The sequence below is a fragment of the Hypanus sabinus genome, chromosome 26 (genome assembly GCF_030144855.1).
Source record: "Hypanus sabinus isolate sHypSab1 chromosome 26, sHypSab1.hap1, whole genome shotgun sequence".
Classification (NCBI taxonomy): Eukaryota; Metazoa; Chordata; class Chondrichthyes; order Myliobatiformes; family Dasyatidae; genus Hypanus; species Hypanus sabinus.
This window is the reverse complement of record NC_082731.1, coordinates 11,887,348-11,912,337: the sequence shown is the minus strand read 5'-3', so window position 1 is coordinate 11,912,337 and position 24,990 is coordinate 11,887,348. Positions and strand designations below refer to the sequence as shown.

Here is a 24,990-nt window from a genome sequence, read left to right as displayed (position 1 = left end):
CCTTTCAGACCTGGTCAATACCCGAAGCCTGGACTGACACCTTGCCCTACTGTCCTGTTTATTATTTATTGTAATGCCTGCACTGTTTTTGTGCAGTGTATGCAGTCCAGTGTAAGTCTGTAGTCTAGTATAGCTTTCTCTGAGTTTTTTTTTATCACGTAGTTCAGTCTAGTTTTTGTACTGTGTCATGTAAACTATGGGCCTGAAAAAACGTTGTCTCATTTTTACCATGCACTGTACCAGCAGTTACGGTCAAAATGACAATAAAAGTTGACTTGACTTGAAGTATATACGTTAAACAACGCACACAAAATGCTGGTGGAACACAGCAGGCCAGGCAGCATCTATAGGGAGAAGCACTGTTGACGTTTTGGGCCTAAAGGTCTTTGCCCGAAACGTCGACTGTGCTTCTCCTTATAGATGCTGCCTGGCCTGCTGTGTTCCACCAGTACTTTGTCTGTGTTGTTTGAATTTCCAGCATCTGCAGATTTCCTCGTCTTTGCTAGGTATGTACATTATATATTTAAAAGGTTAAGTGCAAAAAGAGAGAAAAATAATGGTAAGGTAGTGTTCATGGGTTCAATGTCCATTCAGAAATCTGATCACAGAGGGTAAGAAGCTATTTTTGAATCATTGAGTGTGTACCTCCTCTCTGATGGTAGCATTGGGAAGAGGGAATGTCCCAGGTGATGGCCGGGTCCTTAATGATGTATGTTGACTTAATGAGGCATCGCTCCTTAAAGGAGACTTGAGTGTTGGGGAGGCTAGTGCCCATGATGGAGCTGACTGAGTTCACAACTTTCAATGGCTTCCTTTAATCCTGTGCAGTAGACGCCCCCCCCCCCCCCCATGCCAGGTGGTGATCTCCACAGTACATCTGTAGAAATTTACGAGTGTCTTTGGTGATATACTGAATCTCCACAAACTTCTATTGAAATATAGCTGCTGTCGTGCCTTCTCTGTAACTGCGTCAATATGGGCCCAGGACAGATTCTCAGAAATACTGACACCCAGGAACTTGAAATTGTTCACCCTTTCCACTGCTGATTACTCGAAGAGGACTGGTGTGTATTCCCTCGTCTTACCCTTTCTAAAGCCCACAGTCAATCGTTTGGTCTTACTGATGTTGAGTACAAGGTTGTTGCTGCAAAACCATTCAATCTGCTGATCTGCCTCATTCCTGTATGCCATCTGAAATCCTGCCAACAATAATTATGTCATCAGCAAACAGATGGCAATTGAACTGTGCCTAGCCACATCGTCATGGATGTAGCGAGAGAAGAGCAGTGGGCTAAGCACACATCCTTGAGATGCGCCAGAGTTGGTTATCAGTGAGGTGGAGGGGTTATTTCTGATCTGCACAGATAGTGTTCTTCCAGAGAGGAAGTCGAGGATCCAGTTGAAGAGGGTGGTATAGGGGCTCAGGTTTTGGAGCTTTTTGATCAGAATTGTAGGAATGATTGTGTTAAACATTGAGCTGTGGTGAGCAAACAGTAGCCTGACGTAAGCATTAGTATTGTCCAGGTAATCCAAGATCTTGGGAAGAGCCGATGAAATCGCTTTCACTGTAAGCCTATTGCGGTGTTAAGCAAATTCTAGTGGGTCCAGGTCCTTGCTGAGGCTGGAGTCGATTCTAGCCATAACCAACCTTTCCAAGCACTTCAACACTGTTGATGTGAGAACTACTGGGGGATAGTCATTAAAGCAGCTCACCCTGCTGTTCTTGGGCACAGGTATGAAGCAGTGGGAACTTCCGACTGTAGCAATGAGAGATTGAAAATGTCCTTGAACACACAGTTGTTCGAACAGTTGTTTGACACAGGCTTTCATAGCCCTACCTGCTACTCCATTGGGGCCTGTCGCCTTGCCAGGGTTCACTTTCTTGAAAGATGATCTGACGTAAGCCTCCAGGACGGAGATCACAGGGTCACTGGGTGCTGCAGTTTTATTCTTCCTTTCAAAGTTTGCATGAAAGGTGGTGAGCTCGTCTGGGAATGAAGTATCACTGCCATTCATGACATTAGGTTTTGTTTTGTAAAAAACAATATCCTGCAAACCCTGCATCTGATTCTCCCTGTAACATCAATCAGAGTTGTTCTTTTGCTCTTAAGGTAGCCCTCTATACTTGGCCTCCCTGTAGAGTCCTGGATCGCCAGACTTGAATGCCACAGATTTAACCCTCAGCAGGCTGCGAATCTCCTGCCTCATCTGGGACTTTTGATTTGGGTCTGTACGGTACGTTCTCAATGGGACGCACTCGTCCACGGAGGTTTTAATGAAGTCACTGCCAGCTGTCGCAAAGATAAATCCCTCAATACTGTCCAGTCCACCGGCTCAAAGTAGTTCTGTAGGCGCTGCAACCTTCAGTATCTGCCATTACTCAGGGAGTAGAAGTACAGCCAGGTGATCAGATTTTCCAAACTGTGGGCATGGGATGGCATGGTAACTGTTCTTGATGGTGGTGTGGCAGTAACAGGAGCACAGGGGGTTTATAATATGACGCGTGCAGTAAAAAGATCAATTTGAAAGACTGATCAGCTATTGCAAAACCATGAACGTATTTTGTACAATATTATCAGACTCAGAATCAGGTTTATTATCACTGGCACATGACGTGAAATTTGTTAACTTAGCAGCAGCAGTTCAATGCAACGCATAATCTAGCAGAGAGAGAGAAAAAAAATTAAAGAAAATAAAACATAATGATAAATAAACAAGTAAATCAATTACATGTATTGATAGATTATTAAAATGTGCAAAAACAGAAATACAGTATATTAAAAAAGTGAGGTAGTGTCCAAAGCTTCAAAGTTCATTCAGGAATCAGATGACTGAGGGGAAGAAGCTGTTCCTGAATCGCTGAGTGTGTGTCTTCAAGCTTCTGTACCTCCTACCTGATGGTAACAGTAATATTATTAATATTATGTTATTATATTATTGCACATGCATGAAGAGCCACATATAAAATATCTGGGGATGTTTATCCAGTGCTCACAGCACAAACCATTCCTGTAACCTCAGTGGCCCTGCTCTTGCTGTGATCCACTGGCCCTGTGATCCTGGTGAACACGACCCTCCGGAGTGCCGATTCCTTGCTCTTGTTCGCATCACAAATACATTCCCCATACTTGAACTTGGAGAAAGGCGCCTGCTCGGGCACCACGCCACTTTTCGGAGCCTGGCAAGAACTTCTGAGGGATGGTATTGCTGGGCTGTCTCGTGTGGAACAGGTTAAGTGAGCGCAACAACAGCTCAGGATGGCCCAATTCTTTTCCTATATCTCATGGTCTTCTGGGGCTGAGAAGGAAAATGGATCAGCCACGGTGAAAGGGTGGAGCAGACTCGATGGGCCAAATGCCTAATTCTGCCTCTATATCTTACGGAAACAAGCTCTTCAGCCCAACAGTCCATTCCAAACAAGATGCCCATCCAAGCTAGACCTATTTGCCTGCATTTGGCCCCCATCCCTCAGCACTTTCCATTCCGGTACTTTTTAAATGGCGTTAATATACCGGCCTCAACCACTTCACTGAGAATTCATTATACAGTAGATTCCGAGGGAATTATACAGAGGGTTCCTGATGAAGGGTTTGGCCCGAAACGTCGTCACTACCTCCTCCCATAGATGCTGTCTGGCCTGCTGAGTTCTGCCAGCATTTTGTGTTTTTATTTATTCGCTCTGATTCTTGATTCCCCACCACTGGGAAAAACACTGCAGGAATTACTCACGTACAAGGCATTGGTAAGGCCAAATTTGGACTATTGTGTGCAGTTCTGGTCACCGAATTATAGGAAAGATATCAATAAATTAGAGAGAGTGCAGAGACGATTTACTAGGATGTTACCTGGGTTTCAGCACTTAAGTTACAGAGAAAGGTTGAACAAGTTAGGTCTCTATTCATTGGAGCGTAGAAGGTTGAGGGGGGATTTGATCGAGGTATTTAAAATTTTGAGAGGGATAGATAGAGTTGACGTGAATAGGCTGCTTCCATTGAGAGTAGGGGAGATTCAAACGAGAGGACATGATTTGAGAGTTAGGGGGCAGAAGTTTAAGGGAAACACGAGGGGGTATTTCTTTACTCAGAGAGTGATAGCTGTGTGGATTGAGCTTCCTGTAGAAGTAGTAGAGGCCAGTTCAGTTGTGTCATTTAAGGTAAAATTGGATAGGTATATGGACAGGAAAGGAGTGGAGGGTTATGGGCTGAGTGCGGGTAGGTGGGACTAGGTGAGATTAAGAGTTCGGCACGGACTAGGAGGGCCGAGATGGCCTGTTTCCGTGCTGTGATTGTTATATGGTTATATGTTATATCTATAACCTTCATGATTTTATACACCTCCATGATATTACTCCTCTTCCTACGCTCTAATGAATAATGTCCTGGCCTGCTCAACCTCTCTCTGTACCTCAGTCATTTGAGTCCTAGCGACATCTTCGTAAATCCATTCTGCACCCTTTCCACTCTTATTATATCGCTTCCAGAGCAGGGTGACCAAAACGGAACAGAATATTCCAAAAGAAGCCTCACCAATGTTTTGTACAGTCACAGCCATAACATCTCAACTTCTTAACATTTGCCTGCATGGCAAATGCCTTCTTAACCACCCGTCTACTTGGTGATGCCACTTTCAGGAATCCATGTACTTGTACCCCTAGCTTCCTATATTCTACAACTCTCCAATACAATTACTACCCTGATTTGTCCTGCCAAAATGTAACTCTTTGTATTTATGTGAATTAATCTCCATTTGCTTTTCCTCAGCCCACTTACACAGCTGAGCAAGAATCCACTGTAATTCTAGATAACCATCTTCACTGTTGACAACAACACTTACCATAGTGTCACCTGCAAGCTTACTAACTGTGCCTTGTACATTCTCATTCAAATTTTTGATATAAATGACAAGTAACAATGGGCCTAGCACTGAACCCTGAGGCACACCACTAGTCAGGACCTCCAGTCTGAACAACAACCCTCCATCATTTCCATCTGCTTCCAACCATCAAGCCAATTGTGATCCACATATCATCTAATCCAACTTTTCATAGCAACCTACCTTAAGGTCCTTATTGAAGTCCATACATAGCACACCTACCATCATGCCATTGTCGACCTTCTTGGTCATTTATCCAATCAAATTCATGAAATATGATCTCCCACAGACAAAGCAATGCTATGCCTAATTGACCCCTGTCTTTCCAAATGCATGTCTATTTTCATGCTCAGTGTTTTCTGCAGTAACTCGCCTTGCACTGTTAACAGGCTTACTTGTCTATAGATCTCAGATTTTCTTTAGAGTCCTTCTTAAGTAAAGGCACAGCTTTACCATCCACTAGTCCTTTGGCAACTCACCTTTTGGGGCCATTTCTGGAGGCTGTCGCTCTTATCACCTCCTGGTGAATCTGATGAAAGCTTTGTGCCCCCTTTTTTATTAGGCTACACAAGTTCCAAGTTCAACAAACCCATTTTGTTGTCAGAGAGATTGCCTACTGAGGAGAACTGTGCAACCATATAAAGAGGGAGGGAGACCACACTTTCCGCCACATCAGCTGGAGGAGTGTTAGGTGTTTATCTAAGAAAGGATGTGCTGGCATTGGAGAGGATTGAGAGCAGGTTCACAAGAATGATTTTGGTATTGAAATGGTTAACATATGAGGAACGTTTGATGGCTCTGGGCTTGTACTCACTGAAGTTTGGAAGAGTGAGGGGAGGAGGAATCTCATTGAAGCCTATCGAATATTGAAAGACTTAGATAGAGTAGATGTGGAGCAGATGTTTCCTGTAGTGGGAGAGTCTAGGACCAGAGGAAAAGAGATGAGGAAGATTATGGCTGGCAAGTCTGTAAATTTCATTGCCACAGTCAGCTGTGGAGGCCAAATCTGTCAGTATATTTGAAGTAGAGGTAGGCAGGTTCTTAATTAGTAAGTGTGTCTGAGTTTTTGATGAGAAGGCAGGAGAATGGGGTTCAGAAGGTAAGAGTAGAAAAAATCCCCAGGACCTGACAGGGTATTCTCTCGGACCTTGAAGGAGACTAGTGTTGAAAATGCAGGGGCCCCGGCAGATATATTTAAAACATCGGTATCTCCAGGTGAGGTGCCTGAGGATTGGAGGATAGCTCATGTTGTTCTGTTGTTTCAAAAAGGCTCTAAAAGTAGTCCAGGAAATTATAAGCCGGAAAGTTTGACGTCAGTAGTAGGTAAATTATTGGAAGGAGTACTAAGAGATAGGATCTACAAGTATTTGGATAGACAGGGACTTATTAGGGAGAGTCAACACGGCTTTATGCGTGGTAGGTCATGTCTAACAAATGTATTAGAGTTTTTCGAGGAGGTTACAAGGAAAGTGGATGAAGGGAAGGCAGAGGATGTTGTCTACATGGACTCCAGTAAGGCCTTTGACAAGGTCCCACTTGGGAGGTTAGTTAGGAAGATTCAGCCACTAGGAATACATGGTGAGGTAGTAAATTGGATTAGACATTGGCTCAATGGGAGAAGCCAGGGAGTGGTAGTGGAGGATTGCTTCTCTGAGTGGAGGTCTGTGACTAGTGGTGTACCGCAGGGATCAGTGCTGGGTCCATTGTTATTTGTCATCTATATCAATGATCTGGATGGTAATATGGTAAATTGGATCAGCAAATTTGCGGATGATACAAAGGCTGGAGGTGTAGTGGACAGTGAGGAAGGTTTTCAAAGCTTGCAGAGAGATTTGGACCAGCTGGAAAAATGGCAGATGGAGTTTAATACAGACAAGTGTGAGGTATTGCACTTTGGAAGGACAAATGCAGTAGAACAGAGGGATCTGGAAATATAGATACTTAATTCCCTAAAAGTGGTGTCACAGGTAGATAGGGTCGTAAAGAGAGCTTTTGGTACATTGGCCTTTATAAATCAAAGTATTGAGTATAAGAGTTGGAATGTTATGGTGAGGTTGTAGAAGGCATTGGTGAGGCCGAATTTGGAGTAGTGTGTGCAGTTTTGGTCACCGAATTACAGGAAGGATATTCATAAGATTGAAAGAATGCAGAGAAGGTTTACAAAGATGTTGCTGGGACTTGAGAAACTGAGTTACAGAGAAAGGTTGAATAGGTTAGGGCTTTATTCCCTGGAGCGTAGAAGAATGAGGGGAGACTTGATAGAGGTGTATAAAATTATGATGGGTATAGATAGAGTGAATGCAAGCAGGCTTTTTCCAGTTGAGGCTAGGGGAGAAAAAAACTAGAGGACATGGGATAAGGGTGAAGGTGGAAAAGTTTAAAGGGAACTTTAGTGGGGGCTTCTTCACACAGAGAGTGGTGGGAGTGTGGAATGAGCTGCCAGATGAAGTGGTAAATGCAGACTCACTTTTAACATTTAAGAAAAACTTGGACAGGTACATGGATAAGAGGTGTATGGAGGGATATGGTCCAGGTGCAGGTCAGTGGGACTGGGCAGAAAAATGGTTTGGCACAGGCAAGAAGGGCCAAAAGGCCTGTTTCTGTGCTGTAATGTTCTATGGTTCTAAGGATAGTAAATCAGCTACAAATGAATGGCAGAGCAGACTTGATAGGCTGAATGGCCTAATTCTGCTTCTATGTCTTATGGTCTTAAGGAAAGAGTTAAATTTGATTCCCCCTTGGCATATGCTAAAAAAAATGGTACCTTCTGGGACAAAACTGTGTTAGCTTAGAAGTGTGAATGTTTCGAGGAAAGGAGTACAGAGAACAGAGAATGATGAATACATGTTCGTTTGGGGACGGACCGATCATTGTGCATGTGCAGGTACCAAATGGTGCCTTATCATGGACAAATGGTAGTGTAAGGGGTTATGAAGGGTATAAAAAGGGGCAAATTCTTTGTGCAAGAGGGAATCTTCTCAGGCTGGGTCGCAACTGGTGCTAAGGGTTAGAGATGGTGAGAGAGAGAGATGAATGTTTGTCATATCTGTGTCCCCTCTGTCATTTTGCAGATCGCTTCATCAAGTGGATAAGTATTATTTTGTCTCTGTGCCACTACTTCATTAATCATTTATTTTTCTTTCTGTATTGTATGTTTTATATAACCCTTAATAAAGTGATTTCATGCGGCCTAACATAGTGCCTCCTTTTGTTTGTAAATGCATTTCTGAATACTCCTTGCTGAATCGGGGAAGAATATGGAATGCATTTTAAAAGATTTTCTTCCCAGGAAATTGTGGATCCAGGTGGTCTGCCCACACCAAGGAGCAGATGGTGCCCACACCCAAGTGGTCCCCCTGGCCTGCCCAGCACCAGCCTTCACACAGCAGCGTCAGTGGGACATTGCAGGACCCCGACGCAGCATGGGGGAAGGCTGGGGTTCACACCTGGTTTGGCTGAAGTTATCGGCAGTAGTATTGCTTGGATAGAGAAAGGAACAGGTGTGGAGGGAGGAATGGTCAATGCTTAGTGTCTGCAGTTTTTCATCTGTTCCCCCTCTGTCTGAAGGGAATGGTGAGATTGCACAGATTACTATCAGGGAAGGATAATAATCATTTGCAAAATGCAAATGGAGAATGCTGATCACATCTTATAACTCTCTTAGTAATCACCCCAACCAACAGCTCCTTAGTGAAAACATTAAGATCAAAACAGAGGTGTGGGCCATTCAGCCTCTCATTACTGTACTACCATTCAATAAGATCACAGTTGACCATTTCAAGTCAAGTCAAGTCACTTTATTGTCATTTCGACCATAACTGCTGGTAGAGTGCATAGTAAAATTGAGACAACGTTTTTCAAGACCATGGTGCTACATGACACAGTACAAAAACTAGACTGAACTACGTAAAAAAAAAACAACACAGAGAAAGCTACACTGGACTACAGACCTACACAGGACTGCATAGAGTGCACAAAACCAGTGCAGGCATTACAATAAATAATAAACAGGACAGTAGGGCAAGATGTCAGTCCAGACCCTGGGTATTGAGAAGTCTGATAGCTTGGGGGAAGAAACCGTTACATAGTCTGGTCGTGAGAGCCCAAATATTTCGGAGCCTTTTCCCAGACGGCAGGAGGATTTACAGAGGCTTTTGGGCGGGTCCCTGAATACGCAGGGAATGGTGGGATATAGATCATGTGCAGGTAGAAGTGAATTTGATATTTTGTTTGTATTGTGAGCTCCAGGCCTGTTCCTGTGCTACACTGGTCTGTGTGTGGGAAGGGATTTGTTCAGTACTGCAGTCTATTGATTCACCTGCAAGCTTTCAATGAGCGGACTCAACTATTTCTGCTGTTAATCTTATTTGTTCTGTCATTTGTTTCTGCTATGGTTAACTATCCCCTCATTAATAGTTAATATTAACAGATGATTAATACTTTGATATTTTATCAACACATCATCTTTATGTCAAAGACAATTTGTCGCGTTCTGATTTCACAGGAAGACTAACTAATGACCTGTTTGCTATGAAGTAATTTGTAACTTTCACACCTCTGTCTGGATTGTTTTTCCCCCTTTGGGCCATCAGATATTTTCCTGGGCTAGTCCCAGCCTTTCATTCCTTGGTGGGGTTCATCCAGCCACAAGTGAGGATGGAATGGGGATATTTTCAGCTCCAGTACTTGGTGAGAGTCCTTTGGTATCCCTTTCCCTTCTCTGAGTCAGCTGAACATTTAGCTGGAATTATTGTTAGCTTGTTGGATTCATACAGGAAATGTAATGATGTGAACACTATTTTGGCTAAGTGAAGAGCCACAGATGTTTCTCTCTTGACGTTCTTTGTTGCAAAGTGTTATTGTGCTGAAGTCCATGGCACCCATTCACTGTGGTTCTAGGCCTTACATGATTAAGCTTAGTAACATGTGCCCTGGGGTGGGAGTAGGAGCCAATGAGCATCAGGAAGGGCTGTGATTTTGATCTCAAGCATTGGATTGGGCCTTGAGGGAGCAGGATGTCATTACTGGGGCAAGCATAACTGGCTGGCTGATGTTCAGGGCAGAGAATAAACAGGACTTGGATGCAGTGTATCAGATGAGCCTCAAGTGCTCCGAGACAGGTCCCCTGCCTCATGGCTAGGAATGAATTCATCTGTCAATCAAGAGTCATTGTCCAACCATGAGGCCGGAACTAGGAGGCACCGGTGTAAGATGAGGAGGGATTTTTTTAAAGTAGATCTGGAAGGTAGGTTTTTCATGTGGCTTGATGGAACCACTTGCCAGAGGAAGTGGTGTGCGCAGATTTAATGACAATGTTGAAAGGGCATTGGGACAAGTAGGAAGGTATGGGTCAAATGCAGGCAAATAAGAACTAGCATTGTGGCCAGTATGGATAAGATTCAAGATTGTTTAACGCTAAAGGCATTTGGCATGCCTGCCTCCATTGATAAGGCCACTGATTACAGGCAATAGGACTTCATGTTGCAACTGGACAAGCCATTGGCGACCACACTTGGAGTTTTCTGTCACCCGGCTATTGGGAAGGTTAGAAAATTTCCAGAAAAGATTCACAAGAATGTTACTAGGATTAGAGGACTTCAGTTGAAAGGTGAGGCAGTGATTTCCCCCCCCCCCCCCCCCCCCCCCCCGAAGCACATATATAGGAGACTGAGGGATGACTTGCTTCGCAGGTGGATCTACACCTGAGAGGCATAGATAAGATGAATAGATAAGGTCTTTTCCCCGGAATAGTCCCCTCAAAAATAAAGGGACGTACGTTTAATGTAAGAGGGGAATGGTTTAAAAAGGCCACAGGGAGCTGCTTTTTCTCACAGAGGATGCTGGATGTGATTTGGGCAGATACAGGAATAGAAAAGGATATAAACCAGACACAGGAAAATCGGTACTATATTCTCTATGATGCCGATCCTCTTCTCAAAGTAATTGCCTGAACTGATGAGCGACTCCAGCAATTTCTGCTTATATTTCTCGGATCCGGCGTTCGCCGTTTCGGCTCTTTTCATGTTACTGGGAGGGATTTATTCCTTGAGGACGACACTGATTGGCTAAGAGACCTCAGCTACGTTGCTGATTGACGGACGTCGCAGCCGCCCGTCGCGGATTGGTGGAGTCTGTCGCCCGCCGCCGATTACTGGGTCTGCCGTTGTCTGCCACTGATTGGTGGAGACTCGTGCTCTCGCCGCTGATTGGTAGGGTTTGCGCCGACCCCTGCTGTTTATTGGCGGAGCACGCCACCGGGTAACTCCTCCGGTTGAAGATGGCGGCAGGGACGCGTGTGTCGAGTGGTCGCGATGTGAATGCAGTTCCGGACGTCGGGGAGAGTCTGGGCACAGCGGGTGGGCAGGGATTCGATTTCCTCTGCATGCCCATCGTGCACCCCCGCTTCAGGAGGGAGTTCTGCGCGGGGCCGGCGAAGGACCGGCCGGCGGCCCTGACCCGCTCCGATCTGTTGCTGTCTGGCCGGGACTGGAACACGCTGATCGTGGGCAAGCTGTCGCCATGGATACAGGCGGACTCCGAGGACGAGCAGGTGAGGAGGAACTCGGAGGAGGCCCTGCTGCAGGAGCTGAACTTCGCGGCCTACCTCGGTGTCCCCGCGTTCCTGCTGCCGCTGCGGCAGATGAACAACAGTAACCTGGCAAGGGTGCTGATCAACCACCTGCTGACCGGACACCATTCCACTGTCTTCTGGATCCGGGTGCCGCTCATCTCCTGGGAGGACATGCGGGAGGACCTAGTGGAGAATGACCCGGTGGTGCGCTCGGAGGACTGCAGCGAGGAGGAGACGACCTGGCTGTGGTGGCACCATTTCCGCTCCTTGTGCGACTACAACAAGAGGATCGCGCTGGCCCTCGAGGTCGGGCCGGACCTGCCGTCCGACGCTGTCATCGACCGCTGGCTCGGGGAGCCCATCAAGGCGGCCGTGCTGCCCACCAGCATCTTCCTGACCAACAAGAAGGGCTTCCCCGTCCTGTCCAAGATGCACCAGAACCTGATCTACCGGTTCTTTAAGCTGGAGGTGCAGTTCGTGATCACCGGGTCAAACCGTCACTCGGATAAGGAGTTCCGCTCCTACCTGCAATACCTCGAATATCTCAACCAGCACCGACCCCCACCCAACTCGTACGAAACCTACGCCAAGGGCTACGAAGACTACTTGCAGTGCCCGCTACAGCCCCTCATGGATAACTTGGAGTCTCAGACCTACGAGATTTTCGAGAAAGACCCGATCAAATACTCGCAGTACCAACAGGCCGTCTACAGGTGTCTGCTGGACAGAATCCCAGAGAGTGAGAAGGACACAAACGTTCATATCCTGATGGTTCTGGGAGCGGGCCGGGGCCCGCTGGTCAACGCCTCTCTGCGGGCTGCAAGGCAGGCTGACCGGAAGATTAAGGTGTTCGCCATTGAGAAGAACATCAACGCCGTCGTCACGCTTCAGAACTGGAAGTATGAGGAGTGGGGGGACCAGGTGACGGTGGTCTCCTCGGATATGAGGGAATGGCAGGCGCCCGTGAAGGCGGACATCATCGTGAGCGAGCTGCTGGGCTCCTTCGGAGACAACGAGCTGTCGCCCGAATGCCTGGATGGAGCGCAGAGGTTCCTGAAGGAGGACGGTGTCAGCATTCCCAGTGAGTACACCTCTTTCCTCGCTCCCATCTCCTCCTCCAAGCTTTACAACGAGGTGCGCGCCAGCAGAGAGAAGGATCGAGACCCGGAGGCCCAGTTTGAGATGCCCTATGTGGTTCGGCTGCACAATTTCCACCAGCTGGCTGCTCCGCGGCCCTGCTTCACTTTCACACACCCGAACCCGGGGGTCTTCAACAACAACCGCTACAAGTGCCTGGAGTTTGACATCAAGCTGAATACAGTGCTGCACGGGTTTGCCGGCTACTTTGAGACCGTCCTGTACAAGGAGGTGACGCTGAGCATCCGCCCAGAGACTCACTCGCCAGGCATGTACTCCTGGTTCCCCATCCTCTTCCCCCTGAAGCAACCCATTCCAGTGAAGGCAGGGGAGATGGTGTGCGCCCGCTTCTGGAGGTGTGCCAATCCCAAGAAGGTGTGGTACGAGTGGGCAGTGACCTCGCCAGAGTGTTCTGCCATCCACAACCCAACTGGCAGATCGTATACCATTGGCCTGTGAGGTGGTGCCTGTTGGCAGTTTTGGACGTGTTCCACTTGTACTTGTGTGCATGTTCAATAGGTGGGGCGGCTGACAACGATTGGCCCCCATCTCGTGCTGCTGAACTCTGATGTGTGTCAAGGGGTCAAACTGATGTGTTTACCAGTGCTGGAGGGTTGGGTGGGAATATAAAATGGGAGGGTTCTGCAGGGGTTTGATGTCTCTCTGGCTCCCGTTTGGGGATATGTGATTCTAAATTGTGTTACTGACATTAAATTGGTTTTGCTGCAAAGCTCTTTAAAGTCTTTAAATCCAGAAGTAAAAGGGGCAGCACAGTGCGTTGCTGCTTCACGGCTTCGGCAAGCCACGTTTGATTTGGCCTGCAATGCCACTTGGAATTTATCCATTCCACGTGGATTTCCCAGGTACTCTGATTTCCTCCTGTATCCCGAAGAAAGCAAGTTGTTGTTCCTTTCCGTGCCTCTGTGGCACATCGGCAGCAACCTTGCTGTTTCTTGACCATTTTTGTCTTTTTTTAACGAGGCCGAGTTGCCAGCTCGACGCTCGGCCCAGCCCAGACGGGAAACATGCAAAGGAGCCAGCCAGAATCGAACCCGGGACCACTCACCTTAGTGTGGATGCTACCACACCACTGGCTGGCAGAAAGTAGGTAAATTGGTTACCGAAATTACCTCTAACATAGATGGGTGATAGGAGAATCTGGGTGGAAATGATGACATCTGTAAGAGACGTGGTTGCGGGGAAACAGCTGGGGAGATGGGATTGCTCTGTTAGCTGGTATAGACTCAGTGCATTAAATGGCCTTCTAAATACGAGCTAAATGTATCACAAATGTGTCTGGCCAGGTCTTTTATGTCGATCACAAATAAAACTGTAGCTGCTGGAATGAAGAGTAGAATAGAAATTGCTAGAAGAGAGTCACTTTCACAGCGTCTGTGGAAAGAGGAACCAGGGACTCTTCCTTATAACTGCGGGAGCTTGGAAATTTTTATTTTTGGTCATGCAAGCTCACTTTGCACTGTCCAGGGTAGTACATGGGCTTCATTTGCGTTGACAGGGAGCAGTCTGGGTTTGGGCTCCATTGTTGGAGCTCTGCTTGGAAAATTCTCTCAAGGAACTGAAATCAGAAGCAAAGCAAAATGAACAGGCTGTCCAGTTCTGCCATTTAATTGTGTTAACTGTTCAAATTACACACAGATCACTGTAAGGAATGAATTGACAAATTCTATCTCTCATCTGGAGATTTCTAAATGAGACTGTTTACCACAATGACTTTTTATCATATACAGATCTTGATTTCCACTAATTTCTTTAAGAAGCAGTTTCTGACTTGTGGGGAAGACTGCTTTTGACTGACTTATCAATGAAATTTGATTTTTAAACACCAAACAAAAGGACCCATTTCATAATGCACAAGAAATAAGTATAAATTGCGTATCATCCAGGAGGGTTATATAACAACATAATACTGTTCTATAGCCATATAGAGTGAACATACTTCCATACACTGGTGATGTGAAAGCTGTTATATGTGCCATAAAATTGTAGACTTGGTATTATTACAGAGCTGCATTAAATCTTTGCTGAATAATTACCAAAATTACTTTGGAAGTTTAAAGTCTGCTGTTTCATGTTTAGTTAGGAACTCATTGTAGTTTTACATCTCCCAGGATTTCAGTATATTCCCTGTATTTGCGTTGGCCTTCTTGGTTTCTGTAAGGAAGTCTTGTGATACACATGTAGGATCTCTCAACTGGCACAAGACTTGCCTGTGTAAGAACTTGCTGTCGCTGAAGGTATAAAAAGTCCCTCTTCACTATAGCCTAAGCATACTGTGATACTAGATGTCATTTGGGCCATCGGGTCCATTCTAGCTCCTAGTAAAGCAATCCCAGCAGTCCCTGTTCTCCTATTTGCAATCTGCACATTGAACAACCAGTTGTTTTGCAGACAGTTTTTCCAAATTATATTTAAAGGTGATTTAGTTGACACATAAAGAATATCCCAGAGATATTGATAATAACTGGGTGTACTCCAGTTTCATGCTTTTTAGTTCAGCCCTGGATGTGATGAATGGTAAAACTGTGCAAATTAATTTTTATTATATTTACTGTCCCATGCTTGGAGCAGACGAACAGCTGAGGTATTGGTGCTTCAGAAATGCCATTGTGCATTTAGATTTTTTGGGGGTAATTCATACATTTGAATGTGTTTAGTGTGAACAAGCTGGTGTCTTTAAAGAGTCAGATAATAAGTGAATCTCCATAGCTGGATGAAGTGAATGATCTCTCCACAATATGAACTCATTGGTGGGCTTAGATGGGACAGACAAGTGAATCGCCACAGTCAGAAAAAAATGAATGGACTCTCCCTTGTGTGCAGGTTGCAGAGGATTGTCCTGACATTCAATCATATTTCAGATGACACTGATATAGTTGATTATCAATGTGTATGTGCTGGTTGACTGAATGTTTTCCACAACTGAAACAAGTGAACACCATTGACCCAGTGTGAAATCATTGGCAATTTAACAAATTGATTCTATCATCTGCAGCCCTTTGTTGTCTCCACCTACTATCCTCCCCCACCTCTCACTATTTCTATTAAATCCTCTTACCTATACCTATCACCCTCTCCTCACGTGGATCCACCTATCACTTGCTTCAACCCTTCCATTCACCTTTTTTATGTTGTCTATCAAAAGTTCTCAATCAAAGTAAATTATTGACTTCCTCACATGGTGCCTGCCGTACTGAGATTCCCAAGCAGTTTGTTTATTGCTTCGTATGCCAGAATCACACACAAGCAGCTGCAGGACTTCAGCAGGAAAACAATTGATGTTACAGGTGTCAACCCTTGGTCAGTGAGAATGGCTCCAGGGGTTGTGGTGAGGTGTGGAAATTCTAGGAGACCTCCAGCCTCCGGAATATTTACAACTTCACCAGGTGCACAGAGCTGCATCTCCTCAGAGAACATCTTAAAGAACTGGAGCAGCAGCTCAATAAACTTATGCTCTTCCAGGAAACTAATCGGGTAAGAGATAGGAGCAACAGGGAGATAGTCACACCTGAGTTGCAGGAAGCGGGTACTTATCAATGGAGAGAAGGGAAATGGGTCGCCAATGCAGAGTACCCTTGTGTACAGTATAGCGCTTTGGAGACCGTTTGGGGGGGGGGGGGGTCAGCTTACCGAGGAGGAGCCACAGTAACTGGGAAGGGGAGGGGGAAGAGAGAAGAAGAGGGCTGCAGTAGTGATGAGGGATTCCTTGATTAGAAAAGACGACAGGAGATTCTGTGGGCGTGAGAGAGACACCCGGGTGCCAGGGACAAGGACGTCTCGGATAGGGTCCATGGCATTTTAGAGGGGGAGTCTTAGCAGATAGAAGTATTGATACATATTGGCACAAATGAGCAAGTAGGAAAAGGGGTGGGACACTGGAAAGTGAATTTAGGGAGTTAGGTGGAAAAAAACCCCCTTCAAATTGCCCCGTGAATAGACCAGGGTTTGATCGGGGTTTGCTGGTGGTGTGGCTTTAAGGGCCAGAATGGCCTACTCCGCGCTGTATTTTTAAATAGAACAACAACATTTTCAATAGAGAAACAATTACAAGAATGGCGAGGCGGTGCAGGGCAGTTCAACGTAATCTGTTGCTCCGCCTAAAATATTGGCCTAGCAAATGAAACTTGAATGTATGAATATATTACGCTTAAAATGGTGGGTGTTGCTACCCAGAGTGCTCTGCGGCGTAAACGGAACCCCATTGAACTAAAGTGGACCACGTGTGCAGACTCAGCTCCAGGAAGCAGAGCGGATTTCGGATCTGAGCCAGACGGTGAGTCGGTGTAGTTCTCCTTTCCTGCTACTGCTTCTAATTCTACGCTGCACAAAAAAAACATCGCTCTCCACCGCATCTATGGTGAGTCTGCGGCAGGTATACATGCACTGAATAGAACCATTGCTGTGCCGTTAAGAATTGTGGGTTCTCAGGCCGCCATTTCTTAGGCACTTTGCCAAATATTCAGTAAATTGCAAATGGAGCAGTAACGACTGAACTTAATCTGTAAAGTAGTTTTCAACCGAATTCAAGTTGCCAGTTTGGAAATGTATTATTATGATTATTTATAGCGTGATTAGATTGCTAAACAGATTGGCGGCGTCTATCGATTGGTAATGTGTAAGGGTCAAAAGAGTTTCTGAGCTATAAGTTTCTGTGTTCCGGCATCTGTAGCCTCTAGTCTCTAGTCTCTGTTCTCTCAGGAATCTCACAAGCTTGCTTTGAGGGTATTGACGCTAAGTGTCTATTATTTGTGTCGCTAAGTGTCTATATATGTGTTATTTCAAAGATTGAAATATTTTCTGACAATTCTGCAATGATGATTGCGTGCTTTATTTACTCATTATTATTCACAATAGCTGTAAAGTCCCTCTTGTCCACAAACACGAGAAAATCTGCAGATGCTGGAAATCCAAAGCAGCACATAGAAAATGCTGGAGGAACTCAGCAGACCAAGCAATATCTATGGAAAAGTAATGAGTCGACGCTTTGGGTCGAGACCCTTCATCGGGACTGGGAAAGGAGAGGTCAGATGAAGTTGATGGCGAGAGGGGAGGAAGAAGTACAAGGTGGTAGGTGATTGGTGAAACTGGGGGAGGGGTTGGAGTATAGAGTTGGAAGTAGGTGATAGGTGAAACCAGGAAATGGAAAAGCTCTTTACTGCACCCCCACAACCGTTTCACCTATTGCCTAGCATCTTATATTAATTCTTCCCTCCCCCCACCCTCTCACTGACTTATCTTTTACCCCCCAGTCCTGATGAAGGGTCTCATCCGAAAGCATCAGCTGTTCACTCTTTTCCACAGATGCTGTTGCCCGACTAATTCCCTCTTGCTGATTGGTTAGGGTACGTATGTGATAGATTCACAGAATTATAGAGCATAGAAAATGTGGCCAATCTTTTTACCATGTACAGTAATTACTTTTTCCTTCATTAGGAACACAGTACCTTCCTACTTCATGCATACAAAATGCTGGTGGAACTTAGCAGGTCAGACAACATCAATACATAAACAGTCAACGTTTTGCTTGAGACCCTTCTTCAGGACAAATAAGCATCTATGCTCTGCTTATTTATGTGTCTGTGTATATGCATCCAAACTGACTCCATAACCTCCTCTTCCAGAAATCAGCCATTCTTGGGGGTAGGGTTGGGGGGCAAGCCTCAGTTTCCCTCTAAAACTCTCTCCATACACCTTAAATTTATTCCTGTTGTTTTTCATACCCCTATTGTGGTAAAAAAAATTCACGACCTTTCCTATCTATGCCTCATAATAAGTTGGGTGGAAAGCTGAAAAGCAGGACTTTCAGTGTAGTAATCTCCAGATTTCTGCTCATGCCATGCACCAGTGAGGGTAACCATAGGATGATTTGGCAATGAATGAGTGGCTGAGGAACTGGTGCAGGGGGCAGGGCATCAGATTTTGCGATCATTGGGATCTCTTCTGTGGAAGGTACGAACTGTACAAAAGGGATGGATTACACCAGAACCTCAGGGGGGACCAATTTCCTTGCGGGCAGGTTTGCTGGAGCTGTTGGGGAGGGTTTGACAGGGGATGGGAAACAGTGATGGGACTGAGCATGGGGCAGTTGGTATACAAGCAAATGTGTGTCAGGAAGGACAGCAGACGATGGGGCAAAATTGCAGTCAGTGGGATGAGTTGCAGTGTAAAAGGTGATAAATACTGGACTGAAGGTGTTATATTTGAATGCACGCAGTATACAGAATATCGTGGTAAAAGTTTTTGATGGACCTTTCCTGTCCATTCCTCCCATAACCTTGTTTACTTGTATCTGTTCATTCACCTTTCACTTGACAGAACACAAGCTTGGCTATCCAGTCTCTCTCCACAACTAAATTAATTCAATCCAGTCGACATTCTGATGAATTTTCTCTGCACTCTTCAGTGCAATCTTCCTATAGTCACAGAGTCATAGAACACTACAGCACAGAAACAGGCCCTTTGGCCCATCTAGTCCATGCCAAACTATTAATCTGTCCAGTCCCATCAGTCCCAGACTATAGACCTCCATTCCTGTCTCATCCATGTATCGATCCAAAGTTCTGTTCCATGTTGAAATCCCACATCTACCACTTGTGCTGGCAGCTTGTTCCACAAGCACCACCCTCTGAGTGCAGATTCCCCCTCAGGTTCCCCTTAAGCTTTTCACATTTCACCCTTAACCTATGACCTCTAATTCTAGCCTCACCGAGGAAGAAGCCCACTTGCATGTACCCATTTACAGTTTCTGTACGCCTCAATTTTGCATACCTCCATTAAATCTCACCTCTTAGCTTTCATTTCAAAAGGATCGGAGCTGCACACAACACTCCATGTGTGCTCAGCCAGTGTTTGGTAAATTGGCAACATAATGTGGTATAACCCTTGTATTCTGTGGCCTGAGGGGTGAATGCAAAATCCCAAATACCACCTTCATCGTTCCAACTCTGTGTTGCTGCTTTCTTAGAGTTAGGGGTTAAGGCATTAGGCTGCTACACCTCTTTGTTCAGCAACATTATTCAGTGCTGTACTGTGTAAATCCTAACCCTATTTAATTTCGACCCTTGGGGAAATTGCGTTTCTCACCTTGGTAGAGATCGTAAAAAGCACCAAATTTCTTGGTGTTCACCTGACAGAGAATCTCACCTGGTCCCTCAACACCAGCTCCGGAGCAAAGAAAGCCCAGCAGTGTCTCTAACTTTTTGCCAAGGCTGAGGAAAGTCCATCTCCCACCCCCCATCCTCATCACATTCTACAGGGGCTGTATTGAGAGCATCCTGAGCAGCTGCATCACTGCCTGGTTCAGAAATTGCACCATCTCGGATCACAAGACCTTGCAGCGGATAGTGAGGTCAGCTGAGAAGATCATCAGGGTCTCTCTTCTTGCCATCATGGACATTTACACTACACGCTGCACCCGCAATGGAAACAACATTATGAAGGACTCCATGCACCCCTCATACAATCTCTTCTCCCTCCTGCCATGTGGCAAAAGGCTCCGAAGCATTCGGGCTCTCACGACCAGACTATGTAACAGTTTCTTCCCCCAAGCTATCAGACTCCTCAATACTCTGAGTCTGGACTGACACCTTGCCCTACTGTCCTGTTTATTATTTATTGTAATGCCTGCACTGTTTTTGTGCACTTTATGCAGTCCAGTGTAGGTCTGTAGACTAGTGTAGCTTTCTCTGTTTACTTTTATATAGTTCAGTCTAGTTTTCTGTACTGTCATGGAACACCATGGTCCTGAAAAACATTCTCATTTTTACTATGCACTGTGCCAGGAGTTATGGTCAAAATGACAATAAAAGTTGACTTGTATAAGGATTGGACATCCATGGTGAAAATGAAGCGGTCGGGACCGGGGAACTGGAAGTTATTGAAGAGGTGGAGGGTATGGGATGTATCCCAGATGTAGGTAGGGAGGGACTGAACTGTGGGTGACAAAATGGAGTCGAGGTAGGCAGATACAAGTTTGGTGGGACAGGAGCAGGCCAAAACTATTGGCCTGCCAGGACAGTCAGGCTTATGGGAGGAGGTAAAAGCAAGCGGTGTGGGAATTATGAATTTTGGCTGAGGATGGAAGGTGCCCAGAGTTGATAAGGGCAGTGATGGTCCAGGAGACAATGGTTTGATGTTTGAGACCAATGATGAGATCCTACTATGTGAATTCAGGATGTCACATGCCAAGAACAGAAGTTCCAGGGTTGTAATCTCAGTATTGATACCCATGCCACTTGCTATAGTAAGGGTCTTTTTTAATGTAAGTAGGTAAGGCTGAACAGTGTGGATCACTACAGGGAATTGTGACTACGTAAGTGAGATTTGTTTGCACAAGTGCCAGAACAGGCAGCTCAATATTCCAGGGCTCCGTTTCAGACCTGATAGAGTGGGAGGGATTAAAGAGGAAGGGTGGCATTACGCATTTGTGGAAAAGATCATGGTAGTGCTCATACAGGACAGATGGGGTCTCATGTAGCGAGGCGAGGGTGGAATTGAGGAATGAGAAAGGGATGCCCAAGTTAATGGTATTATATTATATACCACCCAACAGTGAGATTTAGAGAAGCAAGTTTGTAAAAAGATATTGCAGGCAGTTACAAGAAAAGTAAGTTTCTTGTAGTAGTAGGTGATTTTAACTTTTCATATTGACTGTGGCTTTGATACTATAAAAGGGCTGAGTGGTTACTTTCTAATGTATGATGCTGCATCTCTTATCAGAGGAAGAGGCAGGGTAGATGACAAGTGTGGGTAGCATCTAGTGATCTTAATATCATTAGTTTCCAGAATGGGTCTGGTTCTTGTCTGTCACGCAGTAGTTGGTCCTTGCCACTCTTGTTGAGAGGGAGTGTCCCTTTCCAGCCAAATATTAGTTACCCAAGGCTGGAACTAACCCTGAACTATGCAGCACCTTGCCTTAGCTGGCTTGACTCGGTCATTAGAACAAAAAGCTGTTCAATGCACAGCAATCACACATGAAGAAATATCTTCAATCAACAGCTGCTGAGACTTGTTCGCAGGCACCAAAGTTCAGCTGCAAGCTATGACTGCTCTCTGATCTGTACAATGGTGGGCCTGGCACTGGACACTGGCAACATCAAGCCCCCTTGGAACAACATTGCCTTCTGACAATAGTTCAAAAATTGGCTCACTCTCCATTGTTTGAGTCTCCTTAGCACACAATGACACCCATGAAATGTAGTGCAGCCTTTTGATTAGAGGGAACTTGAGCATGACCTACCTAACATAGCAGTGCTGCCCTTCCTCAAGATGCTTTGGCTACCTGTAACAGGCAGATCAAATACTACAATACTGTCTTCATAACTTGTTTGCTAAGCATTCCACAGCCAGTGAAATTCTGGACAAATGGAGAATTCCAAGATTTTATAAATGAAGAGAAAAGGTTGCCCAGAAGGCGGTGGGTCACCTGGTATATCAGTAGGTGGTTTAGGGCTTTCTGGTGACCGCTGGCAGTTATCTTGAAACTTGCAACCCTTCCATTTTCAGCTTCCCATGTTAAAACCTGATCTGGCATGCCTATTGGACTTTAACCTGGTACACCAGAGATTCCCAGCCTTTTTCATGCCATGGACCCCTATCATTAATAGAGGGGCCTGTGGACCCCAGGTTGGGCACACCTGTGGTACACTGATTCTGAGATCATTTGATTTGGTGCGTACGTGCTGTTGTAAACTCTCGTTCAACTTCACAGGTATATTTTACATGTACATGGCCTGTAGGGGCAGAGATCACTTATGGTATCAGAACAGGTAAAAAAAAACCCTGATTCTTTGACCAGTGTTTCTCCTGCATTGCTTTTGCATTTAGAACCATAGAACATTACAGCACAGAAACAGGCCTTTTGGCCATTTTTCTGCCTACTCCCACTGACCTGCACCTGGCCCATATCCCTCCATACCCCTCTCATCCATGTACCTGTCCAAGTTTTTCTTAAATGTTAAAAGTGAGCCCGCATTTACCACTTCATCTGGCAGCTCATTCCACACTCCCACCACTCTCTGTGTGAAGAAGCCCCCCCTAATGTTCCCTTTAAACTTCCCCCTTCACCCCGAACCCATGTCCTCTGGTTTTTTTCTCCCCTAACCTCACTGGAAAAATCCTGCTTGCATTCACTCTAGCTATACCCATCATAATTTTATATACCTCTATCTTCTACACTCCAGGGAATAAAGTCCTAACCTATTCAACCTTTCTCTGTAACTCAGTTTCTGAAGTCCCGGCAACATCCTTGTAAACCTTCTCTGCAATCTTTCAACTTTATTAATACCCTTCCTGTTATTCGGTGACCAAAACTGCACACACTACTCCAAATACGGCCTCACCAATGCCTTCTACAACCTCACCATAACATTCCAACTCTTATACTCAGTACTTTGATTTATAAAGGCCAATGTACCAACTGCTCTCTTTACAACCCTATCTATCTGTGACGCCACTTTTAGGGAATTTTGTATCTGTATTCCCAGATCCCTCTGTTCTACTAAATTCCTCAGTGCCCTACCATTTACCTTGTATGTTCTACCTTGGTTTGTCCTTCCAAAGTGCAATACCTCACACTTGTCTGTATTAAACTCCAGCTGGTCCAAATCTCTCTGCAAGCTTTGAAAGCCTTTCTCACTGTCCACTACACCTCCAATCTTTGTATCATCAGCAAATTTGCTGACCCAATTTATCACATCATCCACATCATTGATACAGATGACAGACATCAATGGACCCAGCACTGATCCCTGTGGTACACCACTAGTCACAGACCTCCACTCAGAGAAGCAATCCTCCACTACTACTCCCTGGCTTCTCCCACTGAGCCAATGTCTAATCCAATTTACTACCTCTCCATGTATACCTAGTGACTGAATCTTCCTAACTAACCTCCCATGTGGGACCTTGTCAAAGGCCTTACTGAAGTCCATGTAGACAACATCCACTGCCTTCCCTTCCTTCATCCATTTTCTGGTAACCTCCTCAAAATTCTTATTAGATTTGTTAAACATGACCTACCATGCACAAAGCCATGTTGACTCTCCTTAAGTCCATATCTATCCAAATACTTGTAGATCCTATCTCTTAGTACTCCTTCCAATAATTTACCTATGATCAATGTCAAGCATACCAGCCTATAACTTCCGAGATTATGTTTAGAGCCTTTTTTTAAACAACGGAACAACATGAGCTATCCTCCAACACCTCACCCATAGATACCAACATTTTAAATATATTTGCCAGGGCCCCTGCAATTTCAACATTAGTCTCCTTCAAGGTCCGAGGGGATACCCTGTCAGGTCCTGGGAATTTATCTACTCTGATTTGCCTCAAGACAGCAAGAACCTCCTCCTTTTCAATCTGTATAGGTTCCATGACCTCACTACTTGTTTGCCTTATTTCCATTGACTCCATGCCAGTTTCCTGAGTGAATACAGATTCAAAAAAGCCATTTAAGATCTCCCGCATTTCTTTTGGTTCCATACAAAGCCGACCACTCAGATCTTCAAGAGGACCAATTTTATCCCATGCTATCCTTTTGCTATTAATATACCTGTAGAAGCTCTTTGGATTATCCTTTACCATGACTGCCAAAGCTACCTCATGTCTTTTAGCCCTCCTGATTTCTTCAAGTATTTTTTTTTGCACTTTTTAGAATCCTCAAGCACCTTATTTGCTCCCTGTTTCCAATACATGTCATAAATCTCTCTCTTCTTTATCAGAGTTCCAATATCCCTTGAGAACCAAGGTTCCTTGATCTTATTCACTTTGCCTTTAATCCTAACAGGAACATACAAACTTTGCACACTCAAAATTTCTCCTTTGAAGGCCTCCCACTTACCAATCACATCCTTGTCAGAGAACAACCTGTCCCAATCCACGCTTTTTAGATCCTTTCTCATTTCTTCAAATTTGGCCTTTTTCCAGTTTAGAACCTCAATCCAAGGACCAGATCTATCTTTATCCATGATCAAGTTGAAACTAATGGTGTTATGATCACTGGAACCAAAGTGTACCCCTACACACACTTCCGTCACCTGCCCTAACTCGATTCCATAAAGAAGATCTAATATTGCATCCTCTCTAGTTGGTACCTCTATATATTGATTTAGAAAACTTTCCTGAACACATTTTACAAACTCTAACCCGTCTAGACCTTTAACAGTATGGGAGTCCCAATCAATATGTGGAAAATTAGAATTCCTTACCATCACAACCTTGTGTTTCCTGCAGTTGTCTGCTATCTCTCTGCAGATTTGCTCCTCCAATTCTCGATGACTATTGGGTGGCCATTAATGTGGTCATACCTTTCCTGTTTCTCGGCTCCACCCATATGGCCTCGGTAGACAAACCCTCTAATCTATCCTGCCTGAGCAGTGCTGTAACATTTT

At 45.1% G+C, this 24,990-nt stretch overlaps 1 protein-coding gene across 1 annotated transcript; it reads left to right on the top strand.

The window, feature by feature from the left end:
• Positions 1-11,134: 11,134 nt before the first annotated feature.
• On the top strand, positions 11,135-14,647 carry prmt5 (protein arginine methyltransferase 5). Its single transcript, XM_059951448.1, has one exon. It carries the CDS (start codon positions 11,150-11,152, stop codon positions 13,037-13,039), a length of 1,890 nt encoding a protein of 629 aa, XP_059807431.1. The 5' UTR covers positions 11,135-11,149; the 3' UTR covers positions 13,040-14,647.
• Positions 14,648-24,990: the final 10,343 nt, after the last annotated feature.